Source organism: Diabrotica undecimpunctata, chromosome 1 (assembly GCF_040954645.1).
Source record: "Diabrotica undecimpunctata isolate CICGRU chromosome 1, icDiaUnde3, whole genome shotgun sequence".
In the NCBI taxonomy this organism is placed as follows: Eukaryota; Metazoa; Arthropoda; class Insecta; order Coleoptera; family Chrysomelidae; genus Diabrotica; species Diabrotica undecimpunctata.
In genome coordinates this window covers 208,704,485-208,722,804 of record NC_092803.1, presented here as the reverse complement: position 1 = coordinate 208,722,804, position 18,320 = coordinate 208,704,485, and the positions used below count along the sequence as shown (strand labels likewise).

The window sequence follows — 18,320 nt, the reverse complement described above, 5'->3', positions numbered from 1 at the left end:
GACCAGAACATCAGTTTATATCGAGTGTCCATAAGAGGAAAGAAATGGTATTTTCCCCTTTTTGCTCATTGCGTTGATATGGCTATTCAAAATGCGTGGCAGATTCACAAAACTCAAGACGGTAAACTGGATCAACTTGAATTTAGAAGATCTATTGCTACCTAATATTAAAAATAACTAATATTTTGGAAACTTTTAAAAAAGAAACAAAACGCGGACCTTCTAAGCGGAATTCGAATTCGGTAGCCAATTCAAGATATGACGGTATTAACCACTTGGTTCTTTATCAAGAAAAGCAATCGCGATGTGGATATTGTCACAAAAAAGTCCAGTTTTTGTGTGAAAAGTGCAAAATACCTTTACATCCAAAATTTTGTTTTAAATCCTTTCATTCTTTGTAAATTGATACTAATAAAATATATATGATATCTAGTACCGTATATTACTACCGTCCTTTTAAAAGAACATGTCAAAACTTGACAGGTATCGTCATAAAAAAATATATGATTGTGTTTTTTGGTTCCATATGCTATAATTTCCAAGAAAATTCGAAATTAATTCAAAATGTTAACAATAAAAGTTTCAGTAATATCTGGGTTAAGTATGACAATATTTTAAAATGTTAACGAGGCTTAAACTATTACATCAGATATAATAATTATTATTAAGTATAGTTATTGTAACTCTAAATGACATTACGTTGTTAATAAGTTGGAAGCAGCTGCTGTTAAATAAAATAATCTTCTATTTAAGTATCTGTGTTTTATTATAACTTCAAACTTAGCTCACTCCCGGTTTATGTTTACCGTAAAATTAAGTTTATATTGCCAAAACGTTATAATGAACTATCCAGAGATAAAAATATGAGAAGCAAATTCAGGCCAGCAGTTTTCCAAGGTTGTGTATAATTGTTTATACCAATCTAATTTATTTTTGAAGTATCCGTTCGAAATTACTAAATGATTAAGGCGAAGTGATTGTATCTAACCGAATGGTAATTTCCAGACAGAACAAATTATTTTAATTTAATCATCCGCAGTGGTACAAAAAATATAAGCAAGTTTTTTATATAAAATGTTCTCTGGCATTAATTTTTGAATACTTACACTGTAAATATTATACAGAAGAATAAAATAAATTGTTTTTTATTAAAGAACCAGTGAGGTAAATTTTTAAATAATCAATAATTTTTATTTTTAACCAGATTTAAGCCATATATAGCTCACACTCCCTCTAAGAAGAAAATTCTCTCGTACCAGATACTTATGTATCGAATCGTAGGTGACATGGTATGCTCCTATCTCCCAAAAGGTTTCGTATTACTCGTCAAATATAGGAACGACTTTCGAAATCTTGGCTTTCGAAGCAGATAGCAGACAAAGAAAGTATTCGGAGAGACAGAGTGGGAATACGCAGATGCTCGACTTCGTGGTAACGGTATTGTTTTAATTATAACATCTCAATTCGGTATCATTAGGATGGTCATCAATAATGGGTTTTTAAATACAAAACTAAGAAAAAATTAGTCTATTTCGCCATTTAACTGCATCATACAAATAGTATTGAGCCATAACCATGTTTAAATTTCGCCAGATACGTAGATGGTGATTATTTTGTTGTATTGCTGTGCGATTTCTCTAGGATTCAAGGTTGTGTTATAAATTCCACGAGAGGTAATATAATCTAGGAGAAACTTTACATTTTCTCGGAGTAGGAATCTCAATGTTTTTTTAATTTGGAATAAATATTATCAAATATAGATAGTTCGATTTTTAATTCTTCCAAAGTAAGCGCTAAGTTTGAAACTTCTTCTATAGGTTCACAAATATCTATGTCTGGTGATTGAAGTAATTTGCTAATTTTGACAACCATTTTCAGAATTGGATGCATTAATTCCAAACACAATAAAATCAAATTTTTATTTTATGTAGTATCCCTTTATCTTTAGCTCTAACTTTTGCATCAGTTGCGTCATCAACTGTCTTTTCAATGGCTTCTATATTTACTTTAAAATGATCTTTGACTACAGCAACTCCCTCAGCACGAGAAGCCCAACGTGTTTCATATAAAGATTTAGAAGTTTTTAACTTTTGTGATAACAATCTTTTCAAAAACAGCGTGCCTTTTTGAACGCCCTTCAATAAAAGAATAAACACAATTGTATTACACCAAAAAATGCGAAAATCTTTGGATTTTTAATAAATATGATAAAATATAAGATAAATTTTTTTTAACGGAGAAAATCTCGGATATTGACCTTAACATTAGGTCCCTTAAGCTAGCGGGGACACATGAGCGGAATCCAATTTAACCTACGTAATATTTTTTCACCAATTTTTCACTAATTTATTACCACCCTAATAATTTTTCACCACCAAACCAACCTTAAGGGGAGCGATTCTGCTGGCTTAAGGTTCAAGCTAGCAGAATTCAAAAAAAAAACTTTTTGTTGATGGCATATTTTTTCACCAATTTTTCACTAATTTATTACCACCCTAATAATTTTTCACCACCAAACCCCCCTTAATGGGAGCGATTCTGCTGGCTTAAGGTTCAAGCTAGCAGAATTCAAAAAAAAAACTTTTTGTTGATGGCATATTTTTTCACCAATTTTTCACTAATTTATTACCACCCTAATAATTTTTCACCACCAAACCACCCTTAATGGGAGCGATTCTGCTGGCTTAAGGTTCAAGCTAGCAGAATTCAAAAAAAAAACTTTTTGTTGATGGCATATTTTTTCACCAATTTTTCACTAATTTATTACCACCCTAATAATTTTTCACCACCAAACCACCCTTAATGGGAGCGATTCTGCTGGCTTAAGGTTTAAGCTAGCAGAATTAAAAAAAAAACTTTTTGTTGATGGCATGTTTTTTCACCCATTTTTCACTAATTTATTACCACCCTAATATTTTTTCACCACCAATCCACCCTTAATGGGAACGATTCTGCTGGCTTAAGGTTCAAGCTAGCAGAATTCAGAAAAAAAACTTTTTGTTGGTGGCATATTTTTTCACTAATTTTTCACTAATTTATTACCACCCTAATAATTTTTCACCACCAAACCACCCTTAATGGGAGCGATTCTGCTGGCTTAAGGTTTAAGCTAGCAGAATTAAAAAAAAAAAAACTTTTTGTTGATGGCATATTTTTTCACCCATTTTTCACTAATTTATTACCACCCTAATATTTTTTCACCATCAAACCACCCTTAAGGGAAGCGATTCTGCTGGCTTACGGTTCAAGCTAGCAGAATTAAAAAAAATATTTATGATCTACCACAGTGTTCTGCTAGGTTTTTACGAATTTATTACAACTTTAGTAATTTTTCACCCCTTACTACCCCTTTAACAAAAATTAAATAAATTTGTTTTTTCAAAAATACTTGAATACATTTACACGGTGTGTGTGTGCGAGTGTGTGTGTGTGTGTGTATGTGTGAAAAACACTTCTGTTGTAATAATTGGTATATTTAATTAAAAATTACTACTTACCTATTACTTATTAATTACTTACTAAAAGTACTACAAATTTCACTGGACTGATAAGTCCGAAAACGTTTTGAACTTAATCCTTTAGGATTTTTAAAATTTAATTAAATATACCAATCACAACAGTGTTTTACTTCAATGTTCGAGTTTTTTAACTATATGATATACAGCCAACTCACGGGAATGATCCCTTTTTAAGTTGTAAAATTTTGTTAAAAAATAGGTAGTGTACAAAACAACAATATTGCAATGTTTAGCATATAAAAAAGTTGGTGAAGTTGGTGTTTGTGTAAATTCTAGCATTTAAAGATGTAAACTACTTTTCTTATTTGAATTTCTAGTATTTATGGGAATTATCTTCCACACTGACACATACGGATTTCAAGATTGGAGGGTTATTGGAAAACAGATCCACTATTCAGCTTAAAATCTTTTTTGCAGAACATCGGAAGAGATCTTTTTCTTATAATTTTAAGGTGCTTAATCTTCATCCATAATCCATAGGGACCGAATGTTATTCCTGAAGATCGGTTTTATAGAATAAGAACAGTTATAGACTTTTTAATAATAAAATGACTGCTCTGCGTTATCCAGTAAAATAATTATCGCTAGATGAATCGATGGTACCGTGGAAAGTTAGACTTAGTTTTAAACAATATACTAAACAAAAGACATAAAAGACGATATCAAGGTTAGAATTAATTCGTAAATTAATTTATAAAAAAGCAAAGAAAGACGGAATATCGCACGCGAACATTTACCTATAAATAATTGCTAATAAATCGGACAAACGCGAAACGAAAACGAAAAGATGCAGAGTATGTCCTATCCTAAAAATAAGAAAAAACCCAATTTATGAGTGTGTGGATTGTGCCGAGAAACCAGATCTCTCCGTGGGCGATTCTTTCAAACATTTTCATAAACAAAATAAATAAGTTAATATTTTTTTGTAATAACCTTTAATTTTTACCTATATTCAACTGACAATAAATGAAAAATCGACAAAGAATTAAAATACAAATATCTTTAAATTTTTAAAATGCTGCTAATATAAATTTATTTTACTACGCAAATAATCTATATCAGCTGTTCTGACCAACCGGTAATTTCGGCCTCATTTGAATATACCTACTTAAAATGTTTTGCAATATAAATTCTTTATGTTATACACCTAATCTTAAAATTATGTTTTGACCAATCGTTAATACTCTTCTTATTTAAATATTATTAAAATATTAAATACCTAAATTATTTTTCAAATTTTCATCTACCTAATGAATGCAAATCTTTTAACAATAGGGTGCAATAGGTGCGCACGATCCCGACGACCCTCCTTTACAATCAGATAAATAATGAAATAGACGTAATAAAATTATTTCAATTTGAATATTTCTTACCTGGTAATTTATTCTGTGAAATATAAAAATTCCATTGTATTTACTAAAACTCAACTTGATTTCAGTTATTTTATATTCATAAAAAGGACTAACGATTCGATTTCGCTTAGCCATGTAATACGACTCGAATCAGAGTCAATTTTTTAAAACGGGTAAAATTTATAGTTTTTGGAATAAAGTATTTTCATATTTTTAATATTTAAACATTGAAAAAATAAATATTAGTTAGTATAGAATAACATTTGAAAATGTTTTTCAATTAGGGTAGTTGAGAAAAACATGACTAGGCTGGTAAAAATATAGTAAAATTCTAGCAGAGCACTCTTGTGCAAAAAATTATAAGGGTGGATCAAATTTAGTAAAAACCAGGCAAGCAATTTATATTTTCAGTTACAAGTAGAATACAGTAAAATTATAAAAATAGATTTTTTATCACCTTAAATTTTAAGGTAGTAGAATTATTGACTCCTCATAGAGGGTAGTTGAAGGGTGAAAAATTACTAGGATGGTAATGTATTAGTACAAATCTAGCATAATACTGTAGTATCTCATATTTCCGAAAAGATTTGCTTTGCATTCAACCAGCGTAAATGTGTAGATGGTGGAATTGGTGAAGTTCGTTAACATTTAGTAAAAACTAACCAGAGAGTTTCTTATTTTACTTATAAATAGTATTTAGTAAAATTATAAAACAAAACTTTTTCACCTTTAATTTAAACATAGCAGAACTATTGACTTCCACTAAGGGTTAGTCGAGGGATAAAAAATTACTAAGTTGGTAATAAATTCGTAAAAACTTAGCAAAATACTGTGGTATATCATAAATAATTTTTTTTAATTACGCTGGCTCGAATATTAAGCTAGCAGGAATGTTTCCAAATAAGATTGGTTTAGAGATGGAAACTTATCAGGGTAAAAATACTTTTTTATGTCAGTTATAAGTAGAGGATAGTGAAATTGTAGAAAAAGATTTTTTTCACGTTAAATTTTAACCTAACAGAATTATTGACTTATCACAAGGGGTAGTTTAGGTGTGAAAAATTACTAGGGTGGTAATAAATTAGTAAAAACTTAGCAGAATACTGAGGTATTTCAAAAATACGTTTTTTTCTTATTTTGCTGGTTCAAATATTCAGCTAGTAGGAAAGTTTTCGAATAGGCTTATGGGAGCAAAATTATCAGGATGGTCAAAGTTTAGTATAAACTTAACAAAACACTTTTTTATTTCAGTTATAAGTAGTGGACAGTAAATTTGAAAAGAAATTTTTCCTTAAATTTTAATCTAACACATTTATTGACTTTTCACAAGGGGTAGTTAAGGGGTGAAAAATTACTAGAATGGTAATAAATTCGTAAAAACCTAGCAAAACACTGTGGTATATTATAAATATGTTTTTTAATTCTGCTGGCTTGAACCGCAAGCCAGCAGAATGGCTCCCCTTAAGGGTGGTTTAATGGTGAAATAATATTAGGGTGGTAATAAATTAGTGAAAAATGGGTGAAAAATATGCCATCAACAAAATTTTTTTTTTGAATTCTGCTAGCTTGAACCTTAAGCCAGCAGAATCGCTCCCATTAAGGGGGGTTTGGTGGTGAAAAATTATTAGGGTGGTAATAAATTAGTGAAAAATTGGTGAAAAAATATGCCATCAACAAAAAGTTTTTTTTTTGAATTCTGCTAGCTTAAACCTTAAGCCAGCAGAATCGCTCCCATTAAGGGTGGTTTGGTGGTGAAAAATTATTAGGGTGGTAATAAATTAGTGAAAAATGGGTGAAAAAATATGTCATCAACAAAAAGTTTTTTTTTTGAATTCTGCTAGCTTGAACCTTAAGCCAGCAGAATCGCTCCCATTAAGGGGGGTTTGGTGGTGAAAAATTATTAGGGTGGTAATAAATTAGTGAAAAATTGGTGAAAAAATATGCCATCAACAAAAAGTTTTTTTTTTGAATTCTGCTAGCTTGAACCTTAAGCCAGCAGAATCGCTCCCCTTAAGGTTGGTTTGGTGGTGAAAAATTATTAGGGTGGTAATAAATTAGTGAAAAATTGGTGAAAAAATATGCCATTAACAAAAAGATTTTTTATTTTATTATTCTGCTAGCTTGAACCTTAAGCCAGCAGAATCGCTCCCATTAAGGGTGGTTTGGTGGTGAAAAATTATTAGGGTGGTAATAAATTAGTGAAAAATGGGTGAAAAAATATGCCATCAACAAAAAGTTTCTTTTTTGAATTCTGCTAGCTTGAATCTTAAGCCAGCAGAATCGCTCCCCTTAAGGTTGGTTTGGTGGTGAAAAATTATTAGGGTGGTAATAAATTAGTGAAAAATGGGTGAAAAAATATTACGTAGGTTAAATTGGATTCCGCTCATGTGTCCCCGCTAGTTTAAGGGTCCTCTTAACATTACATGTTTCTTTACAAAAATAAATTTAATTTTCACACAAATTTTTCCAGGAAACTCCACAGTTTCCCCTTTTTCATTGCTTTCTTCCGTTTCATCATGATCACGAAGATATTTTTCACCTTTTACTAGAACTATGATTATATTAATTAGTTTCTTAATATAATCTAAATTTTTTTGCCAAAGTTGATTTAAAATCAACTTGTATTTTGATGCATTTTAAATCGTTCTGCAGCTTTATTCCATGATGATAATTCACTAGAAATAATACATGTGGTTCAAGCCAAAACATCTGCACGAAAAACAGAAGGCTGCATCTTTTGTTGGACTATATTCCAACTAATATTTGTGCTCCTCGTAGGTTAGTTTGGGTTCCGCAGCAGCCGCTGTGGGCACATTTATGTTGGCTTAAATAAAGCAATTAAAATTGTCTTCACATTTACGATCTTTCAACAACTGAATTCCCAAAATGATCCAATAAATAGTTTTAGAAATGTATTGAAAGTATTTAAAAAATCAATAATGTTATTTTTTTAATCTATTTTTTGGGGAATCTATAGAACATTCCTGATATAAATACACTGAAAATAAATTTTATGACACAACATATCTTCATAAATTTCAACTAAATTTATTACCTTGCGTTTCACGCTGATTTGAATAAATTTGGTTGACAAGTTTTCGTCTCCTTTCTATGTTTGGTAATAAAATTATAGTCATAATATTTTTACTTTATTCAAAATTGATAATCAGTAATGATTGCATTTACAAGAGGTTCTATAAATAAAATCTAACCTCACTATCGGGTCAATTGAACTTTAGCACAATGCATCATTTAATCTGATGACTTTGAATAATTATTTAGGTAATCAGAATGTACACTTTTACCTTACCAAAGAAAAAATATTTGAAATTTTTTTGTCCAGTCATGAGAAGCAACCATTCATATACTTTCCAAATAATGAAAGCAAGAAACTACTAGAGAAGCACAGAAAACGCAAACATCAAGAAGACCTCAGCAAAAAGACAAAAGTGTAAAACAAGCAATTCGGAGATAAGTGCATTCATTTTAATCTTCCTCTACGAAGGGTCCAAAATGAATACGAATGACCACAACAAACAAAAAACGATAGCAAGACTTTTGAAAAACGAAAAGTTAAAAAACGACTCTTTTCAAGAAAAGAAACTCCAAGGAGAAAATTCGCAAATAATTAAAATATAAATATAATTTTCTGAATAAATGTATCTATTTGCAGACTCTCTTCATGACAAAATTTAACAGATTAAAATATCGTGTTTTATCAAAAATCGTCCAGTAATAAAGGAAATGTGGTATAATTTATATATTATCATATTTATAATAACCCACGACTGTGATTATATTAGATAGTTTTAATAATTTAAATGATAAAAGTGTGGATTACATAATCAAACACTTCTGTTGTACCAAGGTCTGATGTCACAACCACAGATTAGCGCTTGGAGAGTTGGTGTGCTCAACGTTTTATTTAAATATTGTATAGTATATTATATATATATATATATATATATATATATATATATATATATATATTGATTTATAGTATCAGCAATCGGTCTGTAGGAAATAAAACTCAATATTTCGTCACGATTTTGTGACTTCTTCAGGAGAAAACTGTAAATTTATTAGAATAATTAATTATTATATGTAAACAAAGTGAATATTTCAATACTTACAACTATAAGAATAAAAATTTAAATTTTTTTAGCATATCTAAATAAATGACATTTTTGTTATAAATTATTATTTAATAAACAAAAATGTCATTTATTTAGATATGCTAAAAAAATTTAAATTTTTATGAATGACGTTGATGATGATGATGGTAGGCATATTCTTATATAACTTGCCAGTCAAGAAACACTATTGGTACTAACTTCATTAATAAATATCTCAAAATTTAGTTAATCATATGTAAAGAACTGTTTAATAATAAAAACTGTTACATATAAAGTGCCTAAAACTAAAAAATTATAAATATAAGTCTTATTCTAACGGCAGAATGATAAAAACAATTTTTGTTCGGTGTAATACAAAGCCGCAATGTAGATTTTTCACACTGCGCAGTTGTATATCCAGCTTTATATATATCTTACTTTATCGGTATAAAGTGGCCAGTGACCTAACGCGTCTGTTGGTAGCATCATCAGGTCTTACAGCAAGAAGATGGCGAATTAGGTTACCTGTATTTTTAGCATATTTATTAATTAGAGTAGTTGGGTGTTTGTGTTCCATAAGAGGTTAAAGGTTCATAAGTAATAATAGGAGACAGTAACAGAAGCTGAATGTTCAATAATAGGGATTAAGTTTTCAGTTGTCGTTTGTGGTCTCCTCAAATATGGTGACAACTGACTGGTAGATAAAGATCCACTTGAAGGCGTCTCGTTAGTAAGCCTAATCAAATTTTCACGTTAAGTATACATTGATCTGTCAATTACACTTGATGACAATTACTCACTGTCAGGAAATATGTTTTCGTTTACGGGATATAACCCTATTTTTTAACGCATTAACTATATTGCTCGTGGGAATGCTCGCGCTACTAGTTCTGCTATGTCATAAATTGTAGCTGGTTTACCAGTATTTCCTGGGGTGCCCATCCACTCATTCGTGGTAGTATTATAGTAGGCCTTGAAGGGGCCCTGACAAGTAGTTGCATTCTATGACTAGTGTGGGGATAGAATGTAACCAAAGTTACTCCATTTTCCTTTGCCCGTCTGATGGTCTTAACCGATATATGGCTTTCGTGATGGTCCATTAAGAGTATAACCGGATTGGCTTGGCTAGAATAACTAAATTTAATGAAATGTTGCATGAAATCAAAAAATATTAAAGGGAAAATTAACATTGGTGACATAAACGTAACCCAGCATTGATTGCTGCAGCCATTGTAAGATTAGTACTTCTTTCAGCATTAGTCATGTTTCCTACTTGCTTGAGAACTTTGGTGGTTAATATTTTTGGAAGGAGATGAACTGTTGAAATACCTGTCTCACCACAATTCCATAAATTAAACTAATATTGTAGGATTTATTGTAGGAAGACTTATCTAAAGCCTTCTTATAATTTAGAAAAGAATTTGCCACATTAGACTTATTAAATGCAGTAGAGTGGGCTAAGAATATTTTATATATGAATTCTCACCCTACCCTTAATCCATTTTTAAAGATGTCATTGATTTATGATCTCTATGATTTATTTGAACCCATAGATGAAAATTCTATTTTAAAGATTTACTATATTATCGACGGTGCATTTTTATTACATAAAATTCTTTCGAACGCAAATGATGAAATCAGCACTGAATACATTATAGTCACTTAAAACAATTTTATACAAACTGCACTATTATTTTTGATGGGTATCCTGGCGAAGAAAGCAGCACAGGTACCAAATGTATCTAACCATTATAAAAAGCATCACACTTTGACGAACCATATCTTGGTTTCCGTTACCGTTAGGATCGTTGGTCCTAGAATCTTTTACAATAGACAAAAAAATACAATTAAGTATATACATTAGCAATGTAGAATGCAAAAAGGATAGAAATTAAAAAATATCCGGAAAAGTTATGAAAAATCGGTAAAAGTAGAAAATTTTGAAGAACCATATCTTGCTTAAACTTAGTCGTAGAACTTTCTACAATAGGCCATTTGAAAGGTAGTTGATTTTTCTTTCTATTTCCTTCTAAATGTATGTACCGTAAACTGCGTAGAAAAAAGTTATAGAGCAATTTTTGCAAAAAAAATAGGGAAAATGGCTCAACAATGGTGTACTATAAATCCTAAAGAATTCTACCAACCGTCATTTTGAAAGGGAAAGATAGAATTTTTTTCCGTGAAGCAATGCCTATACCTATATCCCCGTGGAAAAATATATGAAGCAAAATTTCCTGTTTTTTTTGCTTCGTTTTTTTAATATATTTTTGACTTTAGAGGGAAGCATTTCAATAGGAAATTTAATTTTGAAATTTTTTGTAGATGTTTATGTAGGAAAAGTGCATAGAATTCCAGTTTAAAAATAAAAACTGAAAAATTGACTAATTCACTCCTTTCTCAAAAACGTGCCTCTTTAAAATCACACTCTGCGGGTTTTTTCATATTTGGGGATCCATTGACCATATGAAACAATACAACCTATTTAATGTTGTAGTTCCTTTCAGCCCTGTTTTTGGACACAATCAATAGCCTATAAAATACATAATGTTGTACTCAATAACCGAATTCGGCCATTGACCGAAATTTATACCCACAACGCGCTGTGAATTTCGTTTATTTCTCACATCGCGTTTCGGGTATTTTTGACGTACACAGAACGCGTCGTGGATGTAATGCGAAGAGCCACAATGCGAAACTACGAAGACCGTCGGACACACACGACGATTTTTCGCGTTATGGGAAATACAAATACCCACAAAGCGAAATTTCTTAATTTTATTTAAAAAATGTAAATAGAAATGCGTTAATAAAAATGATGGATATAAAAGATGTAAATAAAAATACAAATACCCACATAACGAAACTATTTAAAGAATGCAGATAAAAATAAGTTTTAAACTTAAAAATTTTAAAACCAAATTTCTTCATTTATTTTTGCATGTCAGCGATCCATGACACTTTGATTGAATTACATTGTTTGTTCCTTTGTTTACTAGAACATTTATTGTCACCACAAAACCTTTTACAGTTGCATCTGAGAAAACCTTGACCAGAACCTTTGGATGACATATTTGCTGCAGTTCGCAAGGGTATTTTCTTACTACTAATATCATTTGATTCCAACATGAATTGCAAATCGATTTGAAGGAGTTCATTTCTTGAAAATAATCTATCCAGTGATCCATTCTCAGTGCTGAGTTTGTACAAGCCATCATTATTAATTTCAGGAACAATGGCTAATACAGTTCTTGGAGTTATCGACCTCTATCAACATCCGGCACTCGAATCAAAACATTAGTCCCTTTTTTAAAGGAGCAAATCTTTTATTTGACTCACATATCATCTTTGATGCCTGAACTCTCATCATTTTATGTGATTCTTCTCACTCATTGAATATTCTCTTACTTCTTTGGGTTAATTGATCATTGAAATTGCCGTCAACTTTGCCTTCTTATATATTGGGTGCATCTTCATTATTTTTAATCAGGTTATTATTGTCCAGGATTTCTAAAGATTCATTCATATATTTGTCTTGGTTCTCCAAATTCTCTTGGCAGAGTTCTACACTGTTGCTTTCTTTTCCATTTTTTTAATAATCATCCTCATGTTCGTTTTCCATGCTATTTATTAATTCTTCCAACTCTTCTTCACTTTGCGGTTTATCAAGGACATTTTTCAGAAGGTAAGAATCGATATGCGATTTCTGTCTCTTTGTGGATATTTATATTGGCCATTGGTGTGTTCCCGAATCTTCGTAGTTTCGCATTGTGGGTCATTGTAATTTATCCACAACGCGTTCTGTGCACGTCAAAAATACCCAAAACTCGATGTGTGAAATAAACGAAATTCACAACGCGTTGTGAGTATAAATTTCGGTCAATGCCCAAATTCGGATATTGAGTACAACAATACATACTGCAGAGTATGACACCAAAAGAAAACGCCAATAGTTCTGTGAATATTCAGTAGTTAGTTCTCCGTTTTTACTGTTTAATTCTTCTGTTTCAGATGAAAGAACAGAACGCATTGGATATAAGTCGCTGCACGACTACAAAAAGTTTACTGCCATAGATAGAACTGTCTTTATTCCAGGGATCGATATAACTGTAGCAATAACGGATTATGAACGAAATTTGACGTCCCACATGCTCAATCCGAATCTGTAAGTTTTTAAACTGTTTAATTTATAAAAATCCAAGTTTTTAATATGTATAACTAATTAAGACAGTTTTTATTTATATATATCCTTAAAAAGAAGTCATATTCATGATTATAAATTAAACGCAAAACCACAGCTGTCCTAAACATAGCCCATGTGGCTATGTTTACAAATAACCAAAAAGATAAACCAAAAATTGAATTACAGCAAATAAAAATTCACAGGCGATGGTTTACAAAATGATTCTTGCGAAACATTTTCTTAGCAAAAAGTTGAAGGGTCTTATTTTCAATATTCGTTATCTTCTTCCATTTTTTTTTTCAAATTTATTCACAAGAATTTGATATTTTTAAATATGAATCAATTTGTGATATATTGGTTATGTTGTTCTATTATATTGATTCTCTTTCCTTTTCTTCCTAATCTTTTACGCCGATTTCTTTTTACTGCTTTCGACTATCTCTTTCTTGGACGTGGTCGTTTCTTTTTCTATCTCATTGACGTTTCTTTTTTTTTGGCATCCGTATGATCTGTTCCAGCTATGTAACTCTTTTGTTTTTTCTATCGATTTCAATTGTATTTCCAGTTGGTTTATTTTATTTTTCCTGGTGTATACTGAGTGTTGTTCCTGTCTCTTCTGTTTGCTTTGTTTGTCATTTTCAATGCATTCTTACAATCATCATCAATCAAATCTTGCAGTTTCTACGCATGTTTATTTTGCTTATATCATGGTTGTATGTATATTACTCCGTTCGTCTTCTATATATTTAATAATCGGGATTCCTAGTTTTTATTTATCTCATTGATATGTATCTCGCAATTATTGCATGTTCTGTTAAGATTTTTTAGTAAAAGTTAAAGATCTTCAGGTGTTCTTGCCCACAGCATAGTATCGTCTGCATTTCGACTTCTCCATTGACGATTAAAGGTCGATTTATACCTATCCGTGCCGTGTCCGTTCCGTGTTATGACAGTGCCCGAAAAAAAAAACAATAATGTACTTATATGATTATATTTATACATTGGCGTTTTCCGGAGGGCCCTTCCGTGTCCGGAGTGAAATTAATCCCAAACGATATTTTTCTTTTCGGCACTGGCGATGCACGGAAATGGCACGGACTGGACGGACTTGTATAAACACGATTTTATTGTTTTGTGAACACGAGTGCTGGTAAATGGACAAGCTGGAGATGTTGTGTGTTACTATGTTATGGTTTTTCTTAATATGTATTAAAGAAAACAGAAAGAGAAAAAAAGACTACTGTGACATTCTAAAATATTCTGGAAATTTTGTTTCATCGTCCAATAATTCTTTGTGTTTTAAATTCTCCTTCGGTTTGTCTTAGGATGTACACTCCATCTTCTTTATTTCTGTCTTTTCTGCTCTTGCTATTCCTCTTCATCGATTAATAATGCTAATACAGTAAGATCTATCCAAGCCGCCATATATTCAACTCTCGTTTTCACATGAATATGAAATAACGTTTTGGCGTGGTACGCACACTGCTACAACGCGTTTTTATGAAGATATAACATTAAAAATACCCGGACTTGGCACTGATACGGAACGGACAAGGCACGGATATGTATCGTTATCGACGTAATCGACCTTCTTTCATGTAAATATTTTCACTATAGACGTTACACAGTAGTGACGACAGTGTACATCCCTGTATTACTCCCCGTTATATTCAACGAGGCCATGTTGGCCCTATGGGACCAACATTTATTCCGATATGTACCGAGCCGTTGGTGTTTATTTACTATTAAATAACCATGGGAATGGACCGACGAGGCCTAAAAGTTATGTGCTGTATACAGAATTTATGCGATTTATGAAATGTGACAAATGTGGTCCCATATAAGTCAAAAACGTTATTTACAACTTTGGGATAATATTTATTGACACAAACATGTTTTTCAACAACAGAAAAATCAAATAATGTAAAACAACCAATAAAAAAGTTATTTAGTTCTATGTAATTCATTAAAACAACCTAGACACAGAAAAGTATCCTTGTCACAGTTTTTGCAAAAGGTGTGTAATATTTTTAATAATTCTAATTTATCTATTATTTATTTATTAAAATTTGTAACACTTATAAATTTATTAAATAATTTATCTGAATTATACAATTTATTATAATTCGTGCGTACAATTTAAACGCGGCGCGAGTCTTCAAAATTAACTGTTTCCACAATGAAAGTTCCGTCATATTTATACGAAAACAGCTGTTTCTCGAACCCCATGGATGTTGACCTCAATTGACCTGGTTTTGCCTCGAATGCACAGGCCTATTTCCGGAACGTTCGAATGGAACCAGTTTTTTTATTACTTGGAGTTTCTGCCAGCTGGTCGAAGGATCGGAGAATCTAGAACATTATAGTGAATATAACAAGTTTACAGGTTTTTAATATGACTCATATTTTTACGTAACAGGTGTCTACCGTTTTAGTTTTGTTCATAGCGTACTGACGACCGCGTTGCTCACTATTTTTTTTTTGTAGCAAATCTTGCAAATCTTCTTTCGTTGATGTTTACTTCCGTCATCCTTCTATTTGACACTCTTCGTGGTACTGTGATGGTTTCATTACACTGATGGTGATGGTGATTATTTGACACTCTTCGTGGTACTGTGATGGTTTCATTATAAGTAACTAGATGTTTCACTATATGTTTTTTAAAATCTGTCACCGACATGTTGTTATTTGTTACAAGCTTATATATTAAAAAAGAATTTATAACTGTTGTAGTTAATAATAATTCAAACCCCACTTTTTTAAACCATTTTACGCTTTTCCTAAGGGGGTTGGAATACGCTCCATTTGGTCAGATAAGTCTACTGCCGCTTTGCCTTTATTTTTATCTATTACCACCTTGGGTTTCAGTTTAGTTTGTCGATTACAAGATACTTCAACCATTTCATTGCCGTATTTAGTAGAAAGCATGTAAATATTTCTTTTGTCTTTCCAGTTCGTAATGGTCACTCTATCATCATTTTCTATAGAAGCAATCTGCCCTTTATTTAATTTTGCAGCTACTACTTGGTAGTTGCAGCACTTGCAGCTACACCTTGCAGGTGTGTATCGACAGAGAACATTTTTTTGCTAGCGGTAAACTTGTATACCACTTGTCGGTTATCAGCGTTCTTCCTTGATGTACTAAATTCTCCATAAGATACAGTACAACGCTTTCTGGAGTGACTTTAGAACTATTTTCTTTCCCTGTATATACTTTGATATTGTAAGTATATCCAGATCCAGAACATACTTAAATTTTTACACCATATTTGTGTCTTTTTGATTTAGTGTACTGTTTAAATCCCAAGCGTCCCCTAAAGGGTAATAGGGTTTCATCGATGCAGACATATTCTTCCGGTACGTATAAATACTTGCAAAGTATGTAAAAATTTGCAGTCAGAATGTCGACAAGTGGCTTACACTGTTTATCACTTATATCTGTCAATAAATTATCATTAAAGTGAAACATCCTTAACAGCATCTCGAATCGATTTCTAGACATTACATTCTTTACAAAATTATTATGGAACAGGTTATCGTTACTCCAATAGTCTGCGATTTTCGGCATTTTCACTAAACCCATCCAGGCAACCAGTCCTAAAAATTTTCTAATTTCAATATTTGTCGGAGGAATCCAGCCATGTAAGCGAGAGCTTGGTGTTGCGTCTGCATCCAGTACAGACTGAGTTGCATATATATTTGTTTGGTTACAAATCAGACTAATTACTCTGTCATCGACCACAGCATCAAAAAAGTTTCCAGGCGTACCATTTGCCAACATTGCAGCTACTTCATCATTTACTCCTGACGGAATAGAAAAAGGTGCTATTAGCTTATAAGTACCTACTACTGGACCCCATTTTGGTTCTATATTCGGTACTGGATCTCCACTACGTTGTGGATCTAAGTTCGGTTCTGGAACGATATTACCTTGAAGATTACGATTAGGTTGTTCTGGATCATGCATTGAATTCAAGTTCGGTCCTGGATTGATATTATCGTGAACATGACGAGTAGGTTGTGAATCTAATTTTATTTTTTTTCTCTGTAAAAACTTTCGTAAATTGTCCACCGTTTCGTCTGAATCTGACGAATCTGATTCTTCTTCTGAACTACACAGGTCCTCACTATCAGAAGCTTCGAATGGTTCATCATCGTCATCGGAAAGTTCTCCAAAATTTATTGCAATGGTTTGCAATTCATGCTCTGTCAGAGGTTTAGAACGTTGAGACATCTAAAATTACACAGTATGTTTATTTATTTATTTATTAAAACTTACAAACACCACCTAGGTAGTAATTACATGTAAGAGTGCTCATTACTTGGTATAAAAATATACACACAAAAAATACAATATACACACAAGTACAAAATAAAAACACAGAAAGTAAAACACATTAAAAAAAAAGACGCAAGTTCATAAAATTTTAAAATTCAGTCCATTACTTATCTATTCATAATATTTTTTAATATCCCTTACACTACAGGTAAAGAGGTCTATATCAGGTCTTTATTAACTCATTACACTGATATTGCATATAGTTTATTATTGCACAAGAATTATATGGACTACAAGAAAATAGGTCATTACTGTTTACCCTTAGGTTGACCTTTGGCACATGAAACCTAATAAAGTTGATCAAACCACATGTCTTATATTTAACATTGTTAATGACATTATGAATAAACACAACACAATGCATGTTTCTTCTTTGCTCTAATGACTGCAAGCCAAATATTTGAAGCAACTCTTTTGATGGCGTAAGGTGAGTATACACATTGTATATCTTAAGGTATAAATACCTTAGAAATCTTTTTTGTACCTTTTCTATATGATTAATATGAACTTTGGCCTCAGGAGTCCATACCACTGATGCATATTCCAAGTTTGGTCTGACTAAAGCGTTATATAGTCTAATGTTGTAGAAGTATTATATTTTAAACATTATTTAATACGTACAGCAATTTATTCTTTCAATTTATTGAAATGAAAAACAACCAACAAGAACAATACACAATGCGCATTCGTTTATTTATGTTAGGTTATGTTTACTACGATGGACCAAAGGCGCACAGAAGCATTAGTACGGTTCACTGGGCCGCGTTGTCCCAATGGGACCAACACATTTGTTATATGGTGGCTCATAGACGCACT

At 31.7% G+C, this 18,320-nt stretch overlaps 1 protein-coding gene across 3 annotated transcripts in view; it reads left to right on the top strand.

The window, feature by feature from the left end:
- Window positions 1-18,320, top strand: part of Pld (Phospholipase D) — a 384,903-nt gene that overhangs the window by 319,702 nt on the left and 46,881 nt on the right. For all 3 annotated transcript variants that reach the window (XM_072521096.1, XM_072521094.1, XM_072521095.1), the window contains exon 3: window positions 12,994-13,147. In XM_072521096.1, coding sequence (XP_072377197.1) covers window positions 12,994-13,147 — 154 coding nt within the window. The remainder of the gene's footprint in view (window positions 1-12,993; window positions 13,148-18,320) is intronic.